The 20,506-nt window shown below is 42.2% G+C and overlaps 2 protein-coding genes across 4 annotated transcripts in view; both read right to left on the minus strand.

Moving 5' to 3' along the window:
• The window catches only part of LOC121619413 (dolichyl-diphosphooligosaccharide--protein glycosyltransferase subunit STT3B), an 88,222-nt gene that overhangs the window by 7,897 nt on the left and 59,819 nt on the right, over positions 1 to 20,506 (minus strand). For all 3 annotated transcript variants that reach the window (XM_041955115.1, XM_041955114.1, XM_041955116.1), the window contains exons 5-11: positions 19,793 to 19,892; positions 18,160 to 18,258; positions 11,334 to 11,480; positions 5,614 to 5,662; positions 4,762 to 4,916; positions 2,367 to 2,578; positions 797 to 984 (exon numbers count right to left, since the gene is read on the minus strand). In XM_041955115.1, the coding sequence (XP_041811049.1) occupies positions 797 to 984; positions 2,367 to 2,578; positions 4,762 to 4,916; positions 5,614 to 5,662; positions 11,334 to 11,480; positions 18,160 to 18,258; positions 19,793 to 19,892 (950 nt within the window). The remainder of the gene's footprint in view (positions 1 to 796; positions 985 to 2,366; positions 2,579 to 4,761; positions 4,917 to 5,613; positions 5,663 to 11,333; positions 11,481 to 18,159; positions 18,259 to 19,792; positions 19,893 to 20,506) is intronic.
• Positions 16,135 to 17,836, minus strand: LOC121619415. The gene is made up of 2 exons (XM_041955117.1): positions 17,177 to 17,836; positions 16,135 to 16,392 (listed from the first exon to the last, which is right to left on the minus strand). The coding sequence occupies exons 1-2, from the start codon at positions 17,635 to 17,637 to the stop codon at positions 16,209 to 16,211; spliced, it is 645 nt and encodes a 214-aa protein (XP_041811051.1). The 5' UTR covers positions 17,638 to 17,836; the 3' UTR covers positions 16,135 to 16,208.

Raw genomic sequence — 20,506 nt, forward strand, 5'->3', positions numbered from 1 at the left:
ACGAGGAAAACAAGGTTGACAGGTAACAGCGTTGACAGGCATATGGCTGCGGAGCCTATTAATATTTCAGTTAAGACTTTGAATCAGAAGGGCGACAACAGCTGAAAATAGAGCATCCATCCATAATAATCCGAGGGTTAAAAACACCTCCTACTTTAAACGTTCATGTCCTAAATTTACCTCCAGGAGAGGGAGCAGACAGAGAGAAAGGCAACCAATTAACCGTAGTTATGGTAATGACATTATGTCTGTGTGTCCTCCTCCATTTATGCCTGTGTATACGTGCGATAGAGGAAAAGAGCAGTGTTGACAGCTATGCTGCTCCCTGTAGCATGGCAAAACCATTGTCTGAGACGTGCCGCGGTATCATTAATATATGTATGAGAACTTGCTTCTACCATTTAGTCTTGGCCTTCAATATTTCCTCCCTAATACTTAAAGAGAATAATTATGCCCGTAAAGAATCTCAGAGAGAATAATATATCAGCTTTTTGTAAAATCAGAGATGGTCCACAGATGTTTTCTGTGACCTAGAAACACTAAGTTAAGCAATCAGATTAACGCTTATAGGTGCACATAACAATATTCCCACAAACCTCTGATGAAATATACATATATTCCGTCTCTCCTGCTGCTCTGTGTGTTCGTGCGTACTCACATGTGCTCATTTGCATGCAAGGTGGAGCGAGCCGTCCTTCAGCATTATGAACTACCACTGCAGACTTCGCTTGGCTCCTCGCGGTTATTTGACATCCATTAGCGCATTACAAGTGAAGTTTGTGTGTGCATGTGTTACCCGTCGTGGTTGTACGAGGCGAGCACCACGCTGGGGCTGGAGTAGGCGTTGCTGGTGACCCAGGTGCAGTGGACAGCGAACATCATCAGCAGCATCAACATGAGCATGGTGACGATGGACTTGATGTTTGGACCCAAACCCTCCTCGGCCTTCTCCTGCTCTGACACATGCTTGCGCACCTTGCCAGCCTGCAGGGGGAGACACACACTATTATGATGTGCCGCAATGTCTCCAGCATTCCAGTGAGATGAATGACTGAGTGCAATAAATTATTGAATGAACTAATTGGGCATCAGTATCTTAGAGTATCTAAGTTTTCCATGCTGTGTGATGAGTTAATATTATTTTACACTATCTGCAGAGAATTGTTAAGGCTGCAAAAACTCTAGTGAGCGAGAAATCTGCACAGTGACATTTTTGTTAAACAGCATCTCCAATTGCTTGCTCTGACATCAAAACTGTAGCTAAATACAAGCAGAGCCAGACGCAGATAAGAAGACGTACTTAAAATTGAGGGACTAATGTTCTACTTGAAAATATTTCTAATATTTGTGACTGTGTGTGACACCTGCTTTGTGTGACAGCTGTCTTGTTTGACATGATATATACATGTGCTTTGCTCTCAGGTCTCTCTTGTAAAAGGAGACGTTGGTCTTGGTGAGACTTCCTGAATAAATAAAGGTTAGATAACTATCACGAATTTAGAGGACAAATCAGAAAACCAATAAAGCCTTTAACACTGAACATGATACACTGATGACACTGGATAAATTGCTAGGAAAACATGTGTGTCTTAAAGGTACCTCCTGTAGTAGAGCTTCCATTATAAACACTGTATATAAAGTTGTTACATAATGTTGTTGACGTTCACTGTTACTCCCACAACTCAACTTAATGCTGAATATATTTCTGACCTAGAAACCTGCATGGGACTTCCCCTCTATTTTTGACAAACACTACTTTTAACAACATGTTACAGCAGCTATGAGTCTGCATCACACTGTGAGCAATGTCTATGTTCAATGAGATGCAGGCTCCGGCCTGTATTAACAGCAAAGCCTTTAAGTGTCCATCCGGCCGTGCAGAAGAGCAGAGATGTGTAACGAGCCCTGGCTTAAAACAGGTCATTTTCAAATCATTTGTACAAAAAGGCTGGATGTTTGTGGGCAGCACATGGATGGCGTGATTACAAGGTGGACTGGGATATACAAAGCCACAGTTTGGCTCAATGGTGACAGCAGTCAGATCTAAATTTAACAAAGTGGCAACATGGCAACAGTATCTAACAGTTTCTGCTAACAGTTTAATCAGTTTACAGAAAACTGATGGGGAGGTGACGAGCGAAGCTGATAAACATGCAGCTGGTAAATACAAACTCCTGTGCAAGACAGGTGTGAAAAGTCAACGAAGAGCTCTGTAAAATATCTCAGTGACAGCTGTTTTGTCTTCTCTTGTTTGCTGTAGTGTTACTGTTTTAAACTTTAAGCACACCATAATGACATTTGTTGCAGGGCACTGAGTGCAAAGAAAGACATTTCTGTGGATGATGTGACAATCATTCTGTCTTGACCTTGTCGTAAAGATTGCCGGAATTCCTCTTGTCGTCCTCGTCGCTGCTGTCTTCAGCGGGGGGCTTCTCCCTCTTTGTGTCATCTCCCATGTAATGCTCAAAGACGCTGGAGAAAGCCACCGCAGACAGCATGCACACCACCGGCGTCAGAGTCAGCATCAGACGCACCATCACACCGGCAAAATAGACCGCACTGATGGCATAAAGGGCCACTGGAAGGAAATGGAAAAGGAGGCGGTGAGTGAGCGGCAGGGGGTGTGGGGAGAGGGGGGAAACAAAGCACAGACAAAGGTCGGACAAGGAAAAAGACAGAATGAACGCAAAGGAGAGACAGGAAAATGAAGCAGAGTGTGTGAGGAGGAGATAAAGACACGAAGAAGAGAAATTGAGTTGTTAGACTAACGCAGCATAATCAGTCTATGTTGGCTCTGCACAACTCAAACCCTAATGGCTGCTTTCCGTCCTTGAAAAGTGTCGACCCGGCTCAACAGGTGCATGGGTAATCAATAGCTGTAAGAGGCTGATTAAGTCTGAGGGAGAAACAGACTGCTGAAGGACTGTTTCTAGCACTCAGATCAAGGTTCTCTGCCCTTGACCGTGGCTGTCTTACTCTGTAAACGTTAAAGTTCTGAGCTGTATTTTTTTAAAGTTCAGTCCCCCTCATTGCTTTTCTTTCAGGCAGATAGAAAGCTGACAGCACAGCTGCAGAGGAGATACTTTACTCTGCTGTTTCATTCGCCTTACGATGTGCTATTTATGAAGTATGCATGCTAATCAGAGCTCACTGTTAATAAAGCAGATAACTGTAACGGAACAATGAAGCCCCATTTAAGCATGCAGTGTACCCTGAAATGGTCGCAAGTGTTTCCTGCATGGGGTCACAAATCCGAGCAGTGATCCATAATTAGAGAAATTCCCACCTGCAGACCTAGTAACACGTCAGGAAGAATGCTGGTACGGCTGTGTTGTGAACAAAAGCAGTAGCATTGCAGGGACAAGCACAAAAGTCCATCTGATGAAACATGCTTTCACATGGAGCATGCAGACCACACAAGACTCTGCTGATGGCGTATCTGATTCAAAAACTTGAATTTTCCTTTAAATGTACTGTATTTGTGTTTTTGGTTAGAGCAGATCATGACAAACAATGCTTATCTTGCAGACTTGTTGAATAGTAAATACATTACAAGAGCACCGGACAAAAACAGCTCCTCGCTTGCCATGTTCCTGAAAATAATGAGAGATGTCTTCCACCACGTACACATACATCCAGCCTTGCCTCATCTTGTTTTGTTTTTTGGCGGTTGGTATCATAAGTGTTGTACTACCAACAATGGGGCAACGCTGGGCCATGTCCCATGTACTCCAGCATTAGCGTGGCATGTGTAAAAAAGCACATGACAGAAAAGTTTGTGATAGTAGCTGCATGCGTAAATATTGAAAATCACTAGCAGTGTATGAAGGGTAACCCCAATAATTTACCAGAAGCTGTGTGTGAAAGAGGCTTTAGTGAGTAAATGACTACATTGCGTGATCTGACAAATAAGCAATGTCAAAATGGAGTTGCAAAGTGGAAGTCAAAGTCCAATTAATTTTCTCTGTAGATCATATTTGGTGACTGACAGTTGAAGCACTTTCGCAGCTTGGATGGAAACATGAAACTCTCCAGGTCGAGAGTGGTATTCAGAGTATTTAGAGCCTACAGCCATGCTAGTGGCTCTCTGAGCCTGTACTTTAACACAGTGTTCATGCTTTGAGCTAAATGCTCAACATCAGCATGCATACTGAAGTTAAGCAGGTTTAATGTTTCCATGTTCACATTTGCTAATTTGCACTTAACACAAAGCACCACTGAGGCTGATGGGACAGTCAATAGTTTTGCAGGTATTTTGTCAAAAAATAAAGTATGAAAATGTCCAAAAATGGATAAAAGAGATTTTTGACCTGATCATTGAAAAGTCAGGGGTTCACTTAAGTCATTACAATTCATCCAGAGGGAAACATGAATGTCTGTCACAAATTTAATGGCAATCCATCCATCCAATAGTTGTCATTTGTTAAGATATTTCATTCAAAACTAGAAATGTCAACCTCATGGACTGCACTAAACAAAAAGTCATGGGATCAGAAACGTCAGTAGGATAGAATGTCTGTAAAAAATGTAATGGCTATCCAGTTGCCAAAGCAAGCATCTGTATGACTGATATATCCAGGAGGGTCCAGTGTTTACACATTAAGTAACACTGAGGGCATCATTAAATAGAAAAATTAAGATGGGAATTCAGAGTGGGGGGGGAAACACTTCCAGATCCACTGACTCAACGCCGCAGTGGAAATTAAGACTTTAAAGAGTATTTTCAAGAACTGCAGAGCCGTGAAAATTAAATTTCCCTACCGAACACTCGTTCATCGTTGATGTTCTTGATACAGAACCAGAGGCCTGCCGGGAACGTGCAGACCAGGATGTGGAGGTCGAAGAAGAAAGACACCCACGTCGTTGGCTGGTGCTCCGACACCGACGCGATGATGGGGATGTGGATCTTGGCGTAGCTGGAGATGGCGGGAGGGAGAGAGGGAGGAGGACAGAAAGAGGGGGAGAGACAGACAGGATGTAATTCATGTTGGGTTGAGCGCTTTGGGAATGTTGAGACAAATTATACAATAGAACCCCCTGATTAACTCCAGAATTATGAGGGAAAAAAAGCTAATTCACCTCCCCGGCATGCTAATGGTAAAACATGAACACATTTAGCGCTGAAGATAAGAAATGCCCTTTTTTTTGGCAGTTAGTTTTTCTGATGTGTGTGTTCCCCATTCTTTCATTATGGGATTTTACTCAGCAGTTTCTATACAATTTTAAATATTTCTCACTAAAGTGTTTTGTGATTACAGCTGGGGAAAAGAAAACACACAGCACATTAAGGAATTAGTATCAGCCTCCAGAGGAAAGGAAGGGGGAAAAAAAAAAAAACGAACCCAGACTGCTTCAGTCAGCAAACGGGGGAGGGGGATGGGGGATTGATTGGGTGTGCTGAAATATCAAACACATTGCAGTGCATTTGGAGAACACAGGGTGCCTGGTGCTATTTGGAAGCAAGACAATGATTCAACAGAGTCTCTGCTGTGCTGTTTTCCCCTCTGGGATGGTGCAGGTGGGGGCTTATACCCGTCTTAGAAAACACACACATGCACTCAACTGAACAAGTGTTCCATCGACAGCAAGAGTGTGAAGGTCAGCAGAGCTTACCCGGTGTCCCAGAGAGAGTAGAAACGACCACTCCACGGAGCGATGTATCCTGGAGAACGAGAAGACAATCAATGAAGAAATATACAATCACTTTGTTTTACTGTTCTCCATTTGAGCCTTGGAAAACGAGGACTGTTGGTAGGCTAGTTGGTGAGTTGAGTTAATGAAGCAGGATAAAGGTCTTTTATCATGAAAAAATGTATTAAAAGAATGTGAGAAAACATTCATTAGATTGTGCTTTATTACAACAAAATGTAATTATTTACATGGCAAACTCAACCCCAAGTGTGCAGCTTTCAGTAAATAAAATGGTTAACACCGGATGTCTACAATACAGTTTTAATATTCATAGTCTGAAACAAAACTGAAATGCACTGCTAATATGGTAATTTGCAACTATTATTTGAAGCCCCTAGAAACTTGATGTCTGATGTTAAGTATTTCTCTATAACATTAAATATTCATGACTGAATAAGCTACAATCAGCGTAAAGTTCAGAAAGAAAACCATCCATTGGCTTTTGTTTTGTTTGTATGGAGCACAAAGATGCACATGGACAGGTGCAACGCAGCACGACTGACATCCTGCTGTTGATTTGACCCCATTCCCCTGATCAGCTGATGGCAGTAACGTGCCAAAACATACAGCGATGCTCCATTTACAGCAGCGATAGAGACTGCTAGCAAGCAAACATACCTCCCAAGTCCCTTAAATGTTTCCCTCACTTGCATCTTAGTCGCTCCCACTGAGGATGCATGGAGAGACGCAAGGAAACCATGCGAGGAGAGAATAAACGAGGAAATGAGACGTCCTTTCCTCTGGAGCCGCACGTGAAGCGGCATCCGTTTTTAAAGACGCCGACAACTGATCACAGCTGGATCAGGTGTCGGTGGGCTTTAACAGCTGTAGAGACTCCTGATGCATTTGCATCTGCACACGTGCACTGTGCTAATACTAGCGCCAGAGCAGCAGTGTTTTCTCTTGGTAGCCTGTTACCTGTTTAACAAACACCTGCACATGAATAACAACCTGTGTTCTGTATTTGTATTGTGCCCTGCTCAGAGGCACAGGAACCTTTTCTACTAGCAGAATGTGCTGAAAGCATTTATTCAATATTTGCATCTGTATTAACTGATATTCTGAAAGTGAGATTATTATCTAACCCAGAATACGGTTCCGCTGTATTTTGAACACTGGAAATCATTTATTAGGCTAAACATTTCAGGCAAATTGAAATTATGTAACTCATATTCCCAACGCTCATCAGCTTCACATGTGACTGAATGGAAATGACAATAAATTAGGTAAAGTGTTTCTTGCTGACTGACAGACTCTTGCTCTCTTTGACTTGAATTGTATCCATAGTAAAAATGAATGGGGGAAAATAAATCATGAAAAGAAAAATCGTTTGCATTCATAGGTCATGTCGTTTCTGGTCCTTTGTTGTTCAGACCTACAGTTAACACAGATTTGTAACTAATCAGAAAACAAATGAAATGTAAAACTTTTCAGTGATACACTTGAGTTTAATCTGTTATCCGCCTTCACTCTGATATGAAACTGCAATGACGTTGTGATGTATTGGATCAGTCCAATCAGCTGCAGTGACTGATCACTGACTCAAACAAGGGGGCATATTGGCAGGTTAAAGCTGTTGTGTACCCTCACTCATGGCTCCTCAGAGAGCCCTCCTCGCAACTCGGAGCAGAAATAAGAGCTCAAGGAAGAGACTCCAGATGTACCCATTAATGTAAACCAGGGGTGTGGTGGTGATAATGATGATGATGCTACTTGCTGCTGGTTTTCCAGGTCAGTCAGTTTTTGAGTGGAGTCTTTACTGCTCTCAGTAGCAGATTGTTGCTTTGCAGCTCAACTTCATGTTGTAGGTTGCCAGGCACATCAGCTGATTCCACATTAAACAGCAAATATGTTCGATTCCGTTTGTTTACTTTTCATGTCCTGAAACATCTCATCAAGTGCCTGAAGGAGTTTTCAGATGTCACAGCAGCATTTGTTCTTGCACGGTGTTTCCTCTTTCCAGCTGCACCTGCCACAGCTTTGATTTCACTTCAAATGATTTCACATTTGATAGCAGAGAGCTGAGAAGCTGCTGGAGCTTGAGGTTCATCTCTGAGAGCTACTTGGTAATGGCCACCATGAAGGCCAAATCACACAGACACTTGCTATTACTGACTTTCCACATCACGTTTTCCTTCATCTCTATGAATTACTCCAGACAAACTGACACCCTGACACACTTTGTCTGGTGCAGCTCCCCAGCAGCAACAAGGCTCTCCTTCACATATTCTCCTTCTGGATGAGGTTTCAGCTTCTTAGCAGGTCGCTCACCACAAACTTGCCAGTGTAACACTGTCTCCCTCACAATATGGTCTTGTAAAAGCTCCACCAAAGAGTGTTAACTTTATACAAGGGCATTTATCTTCGTAGCTCATCCAGTTTAGCATGTTTGTAGCTGTAATGACACTTGAGATTAGCATTTTTCATTATTGCAAGTTAAGCACACTGGCTTGTATTCTACAAAAACAACAACAACGCTTGTTCATCCATTCAAGCGTGACCCTCCACATCCACTTTTTTTTCTTCATGAGCACCATGATGCATTGACGCGATATCAACTGCTACGTGCGTGTTGCATTAAGGGACCATTTGCAAGAACGTGTTAGGCTAGTATTTTAATTTTCTTTATCGCTGACAAAGTATTTGTTCTTCGGTATTTATGGATTGCCTTGCGGGCTGGATCAAACAGTCTTGCGTCTGGAGGCCGGAGGTTCCCAACCCCTGATGTGAACAAATCACAATCAAAAATGTAAAAAAAAATCTGCTCTGCAAATGTGATTATGAGAAACCCAGAATGTAAAGATAACTATTGTTTGTTTACTAGAAAACTCCACTGGGCACCTTTAACATTCAAAGCCTTAATTAATCTGATCTATCAGATAAACTGTGTGGGTGTGGTTTGATCAGATTTGATTGATGGTGCTGGCACCATAGATAAACAACCCTTTTTTGATTGAAATATATTAAAGATTTTAGTACTATTGTACTAAACTATGGATTATAGTAAGACATAAGAAAATAGGCTTTCTTTGCCTTCAGTTCTATTCATATAAAGTCCAGCGACTAAACTGTACAAGCCCTCTATGGTTCAAAACCAAGAAAAACCTCAGAAGAGAATGTGTCAATGCTGAAAATGTATTCTATTGATGGTACTTAATTACTGGAATTGACTTGTTTACAAATGTAACTGAAACCATTTAAGCTGCAAATTAGACCGCACAGGGTATTTTATGTGTGCATGCAAATGTCTTATTTTGGTAAAGCTTTGATCTGGAATTCATTCCAGCTCTGAACTGTTGCCTAGGGGCCCTCACAGCCACTCTCACACTCACATGTGTGCAGACAACACCAACAAAAGCATTATCCTCACAATTTAAATTTTGTGACGTTTGCAGCAACATAAAGTCCTTTGATGCTCCTTAGAAGACATTATGCTTAATGCGTATAATAATAATAATGAGAAGATAGTCACACCAGAAAAAATCCAGCGCTTTTTAAATAAGATGTTACAAAAGGCTAAACCAAAGCAGGCAGGCACAAGATGTGGAAACGCAGTAAGTGGGAGATGGAAGAGATATTTTGAGAGGTGATTTAAAGGATAACACTGATTTAACCAATCGATACTTGGCTCTGTGTTCAAGACACTGAGGAAAACCACCCGGCTGCTCTGTTGCAGAGATTCTTATGAGATGAAAAAGTCTGACAGACCAGAGAAGGACATTTCATTGCAAAACTGGCACATCACCAAACAGTCACAGACTCCCACTGCTCAATTCAGATGGCGGATAGATCACAACGTTTTCCAGACACCTGGCTGAATGCAGGACCCTCACAAGACTGGACTTCCACATCCACATAAATGGCCACTCAGTTCTAAAGCAGGCAGGCAACCAATCTAAGGACTCTAGATGTAATGTGCCACCATCTCTGCTCCGGGCTGCAGTGTTTACATAATCTGCAGTGGCAGAGTGGCAGATTGTTGGTTACGGCCAGTAAATAATCTGCTACCTTACTCAAGGTGAGAAAACTAATATATGTCTGTTTAAAAAAAAAAATCAATACATAGCAAGGAGGCAACATTTGAAACGTCTGAAACCTTGAGGTCTCAGCTGAGGCCAAAACCCAGGCAGAGCTGAGAGTAATGGAGAAAAAACATTAAAAAGGACAAGGTTCAACCAGCTGGCTGTGCACATCAGGGTTCAACCAGGCCAGTGAAAAAAAAACATATACAAGTTCACAAAACGGCATTCAGGGAGAGCACAATCCTCCACCAACACTCAACAGTTCTCCAACGTGCAAAGCTGAGGCACCCATACCACTTTGTTTTCGTTTCTGATTTTCCTTCCAGGTTTTAACCAAACACTGATTAGCGGCCCACTGGGGAGGCCTGGAGGTCAGATGATTGGGGGATAGTGTATGAACATTCTCTAAACTTTTGGCTAAAAAGAAAAGAAAAAAAAATCTACAATGGCTCAAATCCCAGATCTGGATCAGCATCAAGATCTAGTTAACTCTTCCTTGCACAAAGGCTATTTGTCCACCAAATTCTGGGTAATTTCTAACATGCTGTGCTAACAAACAGACAAACAGATGGGGGTAAAAAATTTAAAAATATTTTATATTTTCATATTGTATCATAAAAGTACTATTAAAAGGTAATATAAGTTCTTTATGATGACTGAACTTGACACTGGTGTTCAATACTGCGGGAGGAGGTTTGTGTCTTAAAGATTCACACTTCTTTACTGGAGGATAATCTGAACACTCATCTTCTAACAACTTAACTACATAACAGCACCTCGTATATTTCATCTTTGTTGTGTCTGATTTCCATGTGCTCACAGCAGGAAGGAAGTTTCAGTTTAATGTGTCGACATTATTAAGAAACTCTCACTGTATTCAGGAGACACGAATGTTGTATTTCTCGGCTTGTGCAGGCGTATTTCTACTGTCAATAACCAAGACAAATTCACAAACCAACTATGTGGAAATGTACTGGTAGATTTGGCTTATATGAAAAGTTTGATATTGGTGAGAAAATGATGCATACAGCCAGTTAAATTACAATAAATATATTTCTAATTTTAAGGCATTCAGTAATACAGCAATCATTAATTCATGATTGTAATTTCTTTTCAAAAAGTTGTTTGTTTATGTTAAGCAATATGTTTATTGATTAATGAGAAGTGTTCCCATTTGCCAAGCCATGATATTGGCTGCAGCTAACGATAATTGTTTACAAGGACGGCTACAACTAATGATGATGTTTTCTTGTAAAAAAAATGAATCAGTTGAGAATTTTTTCAATTCATTTAACTTATAGAATATTGTGAAAAATGTCTGACACAAAGAACAGAAGGAGATGTCTTAAATTTGCTCGATTTCTTGCACAAAAAACCCCCGGAAATCATTCAATTTACATCAACACAAAACAGAGAAAAGCAACAAATCCTCAATCTTGTGAAGCTAAAACCTAAAACTTTTGCCCATTGTCACTTATTAATTAGCTTAATCGAGAATAATATTCTCTTGAACAACTGATCAATAAATTGACTAATTGTTTCAGCTCTAATTAAAAGTGCAAAAAAATACAAAAAATGAGATTATTTTTAATTATATCTTGACTAAACAGACATACAGACCTGTGTATGTGAGATAGATGACAGTGAGGAAGACCACGCCGGCAGCGAGAGAGACCCCGAGGAAGAAAAGTGTCTGAAACTCCTGTCTGGTCAGCCTGTCCTTCAGGTACTGCAGGAAGGCGTAGGCTTGGAGGAGTGCAAACACACCTGAGACAAGCAACAGACAGAAACAAAAGAATGAGCAAACATACAACAGGAACACAGTGAATATTTGAGCAGGCCCCGTTTTACACTGCCTCCTGCAGGGTACAAAGCAGGTTTTACGTGGTTAAGAAGTGGCGGCGTCGTACGCTTGGCAGAATTCTCCACAAAGCAGTTCGCCGTGGCCCCCTTCAGCTGCTCATGCAGATGTGAAAAACAAATATTGCGGGACAGCGTATTTCAAATGCATGAGACAGATATGTGTGAATAAGCCCTTCTCTTTCCCTCGCCTTGTCTTTCTGCTCGCGGCCCCCTTCGGTCACACTTTTTTCCTCTGTTCCTTTGCTCTGTCACTTTCTCCGTGCTGTTTTCTCCGGTGTCTCCTTGTTTGCACAGTGAATTCCATATAAAAAATTGATAGAGGGCTGGTTCCCCTCCCTTTCATCACCTCTCATTCCTTTGACAAACCTCGTCTGAAATCCCCGTACTCCTCCGCTAGCCCACCACCACCCGCGGCAGGTCGCACCCATTTCCAAGGTTAAGCCCCTGCCTGTCTCCTGGAGAGGCGCCATGGTGCTAACACGCTTGTCACTCCATGCCACCCTGCCTGCCTCAGGGGCTGACATCTCAAGGGTACCGACCGTGGCTCTGTCACTCTCTTCCTGTCTCCCACTGCGCTCCCTGAATGCTACCACCAGATGTTCTGAGCAGCTGCTACCCTGGCGACATGAAAACACACTCGCTCTTTGAGAGACAGAAAGAGGGGGGAGCCAAAAGCAGAGAGCAGAAGAGATGATTTTTTTTGTGGGGCATTCTTCAAAGCCGCTCTACAACACCATGCTGTTGGTGTTGTAGACACCGAGGAAAACAGGGACACTTCAACGTAGTCCTGCTGCAGTGATTTCTGCTCATGCTTCATAAAGCTGCGAACGGCAGTCCTCTCCCAATCTGGATGCAAATGAACGCGAGAATCACGCACATACCCGCGCACTCATCCGTACTGTTGAGCAGCAGATGGGCTCGCTCTTGAGAAGCGAAACTGAACAAGCTTTAATAAACTACTCACAAGTCAAAAACAAAAAGTACTTAAAGTCCTAAACCCATACGGGCGGCATGTGAAGCAGCTTCCTTTTTTTTTTTAATTTTGTAAATGTATTCTGAGATGGTGCTGTGTTCTTCTACGCGCAGAGCATGACTAACACTGTCAGCGCGAAGGGATTCAATTCCTGCTGCAGCCGACCAATCTTAAAGTGTGTGCATCAACTGTACTGTAAGGTGCTTTGGATAAAAAGCGAGTGGCTTATGTTAAGTCACACCTTTAATACATGGACTACAGCAGTCAGCCCGAGCCTTTCTCCTGTGTATTGCAGCATAAAATTGTAAGCAGGGTCAGGGCAGGTTGGAGGTTGACATGCAAGCTCTGAAATAAAATCTCCGCCTTGAAACAGACCACCCAGACGGACAGTCCTCTCAGTTACCTTATGTAATGTTAAACAGGAATGTTCCATGTAGTGTTAAAATGCTAGAATTCAAGGTCAAGCATTGTAATACAAGTCTATGTTTTAGCAAAGACAATCGTAGCATTAAACTGACATTAACCGATTTTTTTGTCTAGTTGTGGGCAGCTGTAAACTCTGACATTTTATCATATAGGCTAATTGTATTGATATTGCTAATGTGATAGCAAACGGTCGTCTATTTATACCAGGCATGTCCAAACTATTCCACGAAGGGCCGTGTGGCTGCAGGTTTTCGTTCCAACCAAGGAGGAACACACCAGGCTGGACCCATTTAATCAGCTGATCTCAGTCTTCAGCTGATAACTAAGTGATCCCTTGATGTTGATTGGTTGGACATGCCTGATTTTGAGAAGACATTGAGAAGATGTGGAACAATATAAGCATTCATTTTGAGTCATATTTCTTGCCACCTGTTGAATATAAGTCCAATATTCACCCTGCAACTCCTGGGAGAAATATTTGGCTTCTTAGCTTCTAAATGTATGATTATGTTCACCAACTAGTTGCTAACTTTGACCTTGACCACATATGTAGGATATTAAGAAAAATGAATATTGTTCTCTGCATTCTGGCCTCTTTGTTCACATGTAAGCAGCATTTCAGGTCACGACAACAGAGGTTTTTCAAAGCACCTACTGAGGTGCAGATTTTCTTAAAACTCCAGTTTAAGAAATGAGTATTTAGGAAATTATGATGTCAACACTTCAACTCTCGCATGCCCACTGTTGCATCGTGTAATGAGCTTGTGTCTGAAACAACAACAACAATAGTGGACTACGGCTAAGTTTACGTTCCGACAGCACTACTAGACTGTGTGCCTTAAAGGTGTTAAATAACAACAAATAAATAATTAGCTACTATTGTTTGTGTTTTTAAGTTACAACCACTAAAGGAAAATAAGCCCACTACAACTTGATCATACATACAATCACTGATGTAGACTTTATCACCGCCTACTGGCCTGTATGCTTGTGGCTGAACGTTTTTGTGTTAGCATGTGTATGATGACATGGAGAAACCTACTGCTTTGCTTGATGAACCAACTCCTAATTATCACGTTACGGTGGTTTGCATTTTCTTTTGCAGATTTTCTTGAAATTTGGCTTGACATTTGAAAATGACATTTGTGTTATATTTGAATTAGAGCCCAGCTAGTGAAACAAAACAGCAGAGTTGAAGGCCGTGCTACCACACACTTGTGAGAAGCACTGACATTTCCTGAGAAAAGTATGATAATCTTAAAGGGATAGTTCGGCATTTTACACATTAATCTGTATGGCATCAACATCTACAGTCTCGTGCTCTCACACTGACTTCGCCCCCAAAGTGTCCTCTGAGCCGAGATCTGGCCAGTTGTGGTCAGTGCGAAAGTAGTTCCGGTAGGTTTCCTGGGGCCAGAGAAGGCACACGTTTTTCCTCTCAAAACAGCACTCATTCGAATCAGTGATTTATTTGCATAACAAAAGACGTCAACCACAAAACGTCACACCTCGTAATCGTTTGGGTCTAACTTTATCCCAATTGCGATCAATGCGCGCTGTCAGTGCTAACCGTTGTGTGTGAGCCAACTGATCTCTCGTCAGTGTACGATGGTGTTTACAGAGTGCAGACGACGCAACGCAAACGAGCTAGTTTTAGAGCTAGGAGAAGGAGAGAGAGAAGAAGTCCACCGGCTATTCTTTATTTGGAAAAACGAGATAGAGACATGGTGCGCACTTGTGCCTATCCAGGCTGTACCAACAAAGATGAGAGTGGGTCTCCTCAAACATTCCACCGATTCCCTTTGACGAATGTAGCTTTGAGGAGACTTTGGCTACTTTTCTCTGGGCTTGAACGTGGAGCTCACCCAACTACCGAAGATGAGAAAGCTTCGCGTGTGCAGTGACCACTTCAGCGAGGACGACTTCCAGAAGGACAGACAAAGAGACGTATTTTGAAGAGCACTGCTGTACCTGCACCCCAGGTAAACAAAATTGTACCACATATTTTCTATAGCATCCGTGTATAGTCTTCTGGTGATGCACCGCGGGCTATGCGAGTGCAAGCACTGAGATATATTCTATCTCAGTGAGTGAAACATATTCATCTATCGGTGTCATGTCACCAATGATGTTTCACATACATAATATGTTGGCTACACTGTTATTACAATGGTCAGAAACTAATTACTACGTGGAATGTGCATGGTTTCTATGCGTGTACGAGAAGTCCATGACGGCGTTGGCTAGCATAATGAAGATAAAGCTACCCTTGTCAGATTCTAGACTGGAGAAATAACGGCAGCACCCAGCATATGTTTGAGCTAAAAATTCCACAGATTTTATTTTCAGATTGTCACATTTTAAAATTTGGTAGGCTACTAGAAGAATTTCTGACATTGGGACAAATGATGCACCCTGCCCGTGTAATTTGGAAATCCGTCCAAAAAAATGACATGAGAACTCGAAGCAGGCACTTTCTGAAATCAGACTGTAGTCTAGCTGCTAGACATTGCCTGCTAACAGATAATGTTTCTTGATTACTTATCTGAGTAAGAAGTAGACCAAGACCATTTTGAAAACTCTATATAACTGTTTTTTTTCCCCAGGAAATGTAAAAAATGTTATACAAATGAATTACATCTTAGTTTGCCTTTCTATTTTAGAGATACCTATTTGTAAGCTCATAAATGAGAATTCGCACAGCATCACAGGACACACATTACCATATTGAGTTTCATATATAATGATCATACACCATCCTATCTTGTGTGTCCCCCCCCCCCACCCCCCCCCATTTCCTTTTTCCTAGGACAAGAGAGATATAATGTCTTCCATTCACGGCAGTCAAATCAGTGGGTTGCAAGAAGACTGTATGAGCCAACAACACAGGAGTTCCCGAAAGATTTGGTGGAGAAGGTCATCCAACGACGGCTTGACACCAATGTGAAGCTCGGAGACCCAGCTTTCCACATACATCCTCCAGTCATCATACCAGCCAACATTGCCCCAACACCAAAGCCAAACAAGGCTGAATTGGTTTCAGCACACAAATCACGCTTTCATGAGACACCTGCCACTGAGAAAGATGACTGAGACTGTATATACATATATTGTCATAGAAGTGTGTTTATTTACATTGTTTATTTACATTTGTGTCTTTACATTTGTTTTGTATTTTTAGGAAATTGCACGTCAAAAAGAAATTCACAGTAAAGCTTTTGATTTTTAAAATTCTAAAACAATTGCAGTGCATCATTTGACTCTTTGAAACCAGCATATTGTCCACTTGGTGATGGATATGTTCTTCTTATTAGCGCCACCACGCAGGAGGGAAGAACTCTTCTGTTGCCAGGACCAAGCGTCTGTCCTTTCAGAGCCCATTCCATTATGATGCGATAGGCGACCAGCCTGTACTGTCTGAAATGCAAACAGAAAATAAGTTTATGCACATTAGATATATGAAGTGTGTCAACATTGAGTAAACTGCATAGTTATTATGGTTGTATATAAACACATTTTGTTTAATTGACAACACAGCAGTTTGTCAGGAAGGTATCTTTATTTATGCACCAGCATTTCAGGCTACTGTGAAATAGGTATCCTTATGTGTTTTTATACAGAGAGAAAATGTCCTTTATGAGTACACTTTGGGCCACGGCGACATAACCCTTAGAGCTCTCTTGACATAATATGCATAAGGTAGGCCTTGCTTTATGATTGAAGGGCATTCATGAGTAGGCTGATATTGAGACACAGTGATGCTCAGAAGTAAATTTTGCTTCAAGTATGATGATGAAATGAACATAAATTACTTTAGGGATGCACTACATTATGTATTTATATTCATAAGTGCCACCCATGACATGGTATGTATAAAACTATAATTAGATTCATTCAATGTTGGATGTGATGACTGTAGGTCGCACTAGCCTACTGCATGGCTCAGACTAATACAATATAACGCCATAGAAGCAAGCAGCTTTGTAAAAAGTAGAAGTTATCTTACTATTTTATTGACAACACCCATACTATCACGTTGTTACAACTACAATACCAAGCTGCTGGTGTTGTAAAAACATTTGTAAGAGTACTTCTACTTACATACATACAACTCGGTGTAGGCTACAATTGAGCACTTGTAGGCCTACTGTAGGGTATAAGGCAATAGCATCGAAATAACAGCATGTAGACAAAAACTCACTCTGCAGACAACTGGCCATCGGGTCCAGCAGGTTTGGGGCGCTTTTTCCAGTTTATTTTCGGGATGTGGAAAAAAGTCTCGAGGACACCAGCATTCAGGATTGCAGGCAAGTCGTTGTTATTGGCGATGCAGACAGCTGCTGATGCGCCAGCCTCCTCGTCAATGGAAAGGTCCTGCATGCGAGGCATTACGAGGTCCCATTCATGGCAACAGTAGCACTCAACCTCGGTCTGCATAACTTCGCACTTGTTGCACGTACACCACCTTGTATCAGTCACTCGAGGTCTCGCAGCTGCGGCCCCGATTTCACGTTCCACATCTCTGCTCGCCATCTCTCTCTCTCTCTCTGCCCGTTCTACCTCCATCTGATAGAGTTCTGCATCCGTATATTCGGGTTCATACAGATATCCTTCTGGTTGTGTGCTGAAATCATATTCTTCGTCGCTGCTGTAGTCAGACATGGTGTAACTAGCTTTCCAAACGCTAAACTGTGAATGAAACACCTGGCTTAGCTACCTGTCACGTATAGTGGCGCCTGCGCGCATTGATCGCAATTGGGATAAAGTTAGACCCAAACGATTACGAGGTGTGACGTTTTGTGGTTGACGTCTTTTGTTATGCAAATAAATCACTGATTCGAATGAGTGCTGTTTTGAGAGGAAAAACGTGTGCCTTCTCTGGCCCCAGGAAACCTACCGGAACTACTTTCGCACTGACCACAACTGGCCAGATCTCGGCTCAGAGGACACTTTGGGGGCGAAGTCAGTGTGAGAGCACGAGACTGTAGATGTTGATGCCATACAGATTAATGTGTAAAATGCCGAACTATCCCTTTAACTTCAGCAAGCAGCATTTTCCAAGAAATACTTACTTCATCATTGCACGCTGAGTGACATTTATATTCAAATTTTCTAGATGGGAACTTGTTCTTTCAAGAAAAACGCAGGATCAGCCACTCTGGAGGTAGAGAGGGTGGGACTTACCAGCAGCAGCCATGTGTTCGCTGGTTCTGATTGGCTGGAAGCCGACAAATGGGATCTGCATTGACAGTATTAGACCCACGATGTAGAAAGTGCTGTAAGCTGTAACGAGAGACAAGAAACAAGGAGAGAGAGGGGGTAGACCAGGTAAGAAATCAAAGCATCAAAATAAACTACTGCACTACTAAAAACCTTCTATTCTGTTCCACCACTCCAGTTTGGGTCCCACTAAGGGAAATCAACCTCAATAGAGGTATTTAAAGCCTATTGATTTTCACTCAGCACCTCAGAGGGAGTAAATACAAAATACTAAATCTAATGTCATTTACTGGGAAAATAGGAGCTGGCTCGGCGCAGAGTGGCGTGAGACGGCGGTGCTGAAAACAGTGCAACTCCCACCTTTGTAGCTGGGGGGAACCGATTCGCAGATGCACCAGCTTAATTAAGATTTCATACTCTTCCTGAAGAGTGTGCCTCATTTTTGAAGTAGTTTTGAGTGCCCTCAGCAATTTCTTTCTCACACATCTGCTATTGACTCAAGACAGAGAGATGAATTGTGAGGGAACACAGACTGCGAGGCATTTTATTAAACCAGGATTCTTTTTTTCCTCGCATATTCCTTCGTAGTGACTGAGAGACATCTCGCTCCGACAAGAGGAGCTGCAAGATGTAAAGACGAGGGAAGGTGAGGAATATAGGGGGCGCTTCAAGCCCTAATGCCTTTTCTGTCAACAGAATATGTCTACAAATATCTCTTTTTTGCGAACAAAAGGTGCATGAGGTTGCAGGATGATGCCCTGGCTGCACAAATCCTGGAGGAACAGGGAAGGCAGAGGGAAATTTTCCACTTCGTCAAGAAGAATTTTATCACTGAAGAACCGCTTGGACAGGAGAAGACGTAGGTCAAATCCTTCTCACTCTGAGGAGGTCATCATTTATTTTCAAAGCTCTCAAAGGCTGTGCTTTGCGGTTACAATGAGTACAACATATAATCATGCGTAAATGATACTTGACACGGTATCAATTTTCTCGACTGCAACAGAAGTGCCTGACGCGAGCTCACGGCTAAGCTGACGATGGACGTGTGAGTGGCAGTGAGAGTGAGGGTCTGACGGACTGAGCTCCAGTTCTCTGAGCAGAGGGATAATGTGCAGGAGCTGCCGCGTGCTCTTTGAAACTGGGATGTTCTGTGGAATAACAAGCCTATCCTCTTCCCCAGCGCTGTGCCTCTGGTATTTGTGGAGAGAAAAAAAATTAAGAGGATCAGGTAGCAGGTGGCTGAATTTACTGTTAAGTGGTTTGTGTGGGTGTGTGGATGTCTGCGCTGCCGATGATGGAATGCTTATGGTTGGGAGAGATGAGCGAAGGCGTGACTGGGCATTTGAGCTTGTTTCAGGGTTAAATGCTTGGGCAGCAAGGTTGGGAGATGCATAGGAGGGAGTGGTGGATTGTCTGTTTGTTGCATACCTTTCTATTCTAAGGGGAGAGGATCTGCAAACAGTTTCTGTTTCAGCAAGTCTGTATGTGGGGGAGTTTAAAACATCAAGTCATACACTAAAAGTTACTGTCTGGTTTAATTGCTTGTGTGTGTGTGTGTGTGTGTGTGTGTGTGTGTGTGTGTGTGTGTATGTCTTACCAATGTAGACTCTTCTGCTGTAGCGTTGCATCAGCAGCAGCACAAACACATGGAGAGGGATCAGGTTGATAATAAAGACATAGCCTCCCCATGCCGACACCTAGAACACACACATACACGTAGAACATGGCAGTCAGCCTTCTAGGATGTCATTCTTTCACTAAAGCATTCTTCATTTAGAAACAACTGACCCGCATGATCAATTGCTCTACATTTTCTGGTTCAAATGAGATAACCCTGCAGAGTGGAGGCTTTCCTCTGAAAAACCAGCAAATTAGCTTTGTAGGAATGATGTCAGGTTTGCCTCAGTGATGGGGGCTACTTGAAAACAACTCAGGTTGTGACACAATAAATTTCCCATATTGCCGCTATCCGTTTATTACCATGTATCTAAATGTTTCATTTGCATATTTCGATTAACTACTTGCTTTTTAACCACACGTTCATGTAGACAAGTGGCTGTGTCGTAAATGTAACTGTTCACATGCTTGCCTATGTATTACGCGTGCTACTGGTGGATACCACTAGGGGGCACATTAGAGCACTATAGAACTTTGACTTTGCATGAAGTAGACAAAATATGGCAACACTCCAGAGGTTTGTATTTAGTTAATTCTGAGCTTGTGGCAAAAAAAAAAGTGACAGCAGCGCCATCTTGGATGGTATTAAGGTCCAGAGGGTCATCATGACAATGGCGGTAAGAATGAGTCTCTC

This window comes from Chelmon rostratus, chromosome 16 (genome assembly GCF_017976325.1).
Source record: "Chelmon rostratus isolate fCheRos1 chromosome 16, fCheRos1.pri, whole genome shotgun sequence".
In the NCBI taxonomy this organism is placed as follows: domain Eukaryota; kingdom Metazoa; phylum Chordata; class Actinopteri; order Chaetodontiformes; family Chaetodontidae; genus Chelmon; species Chelmon rostratus.

Bases quoted from the DNA above. Each gene is read 5' to 3' on its own strand.
- LOC121619415 (XM_041955117.1), bottom strand. From the start codon at position 17,637: ATGTCTGACTACAGCAGCGACGAAGAATATGATTTCAGCACACAACCA. The intron at 16,393-17,176 runs GTGAGTTTTTGT...TTTGCATTTCAG, and splicing joins GATGGCCAGTTGTCTGCAGA to ACAGTACAGGCTGGTCGCCT.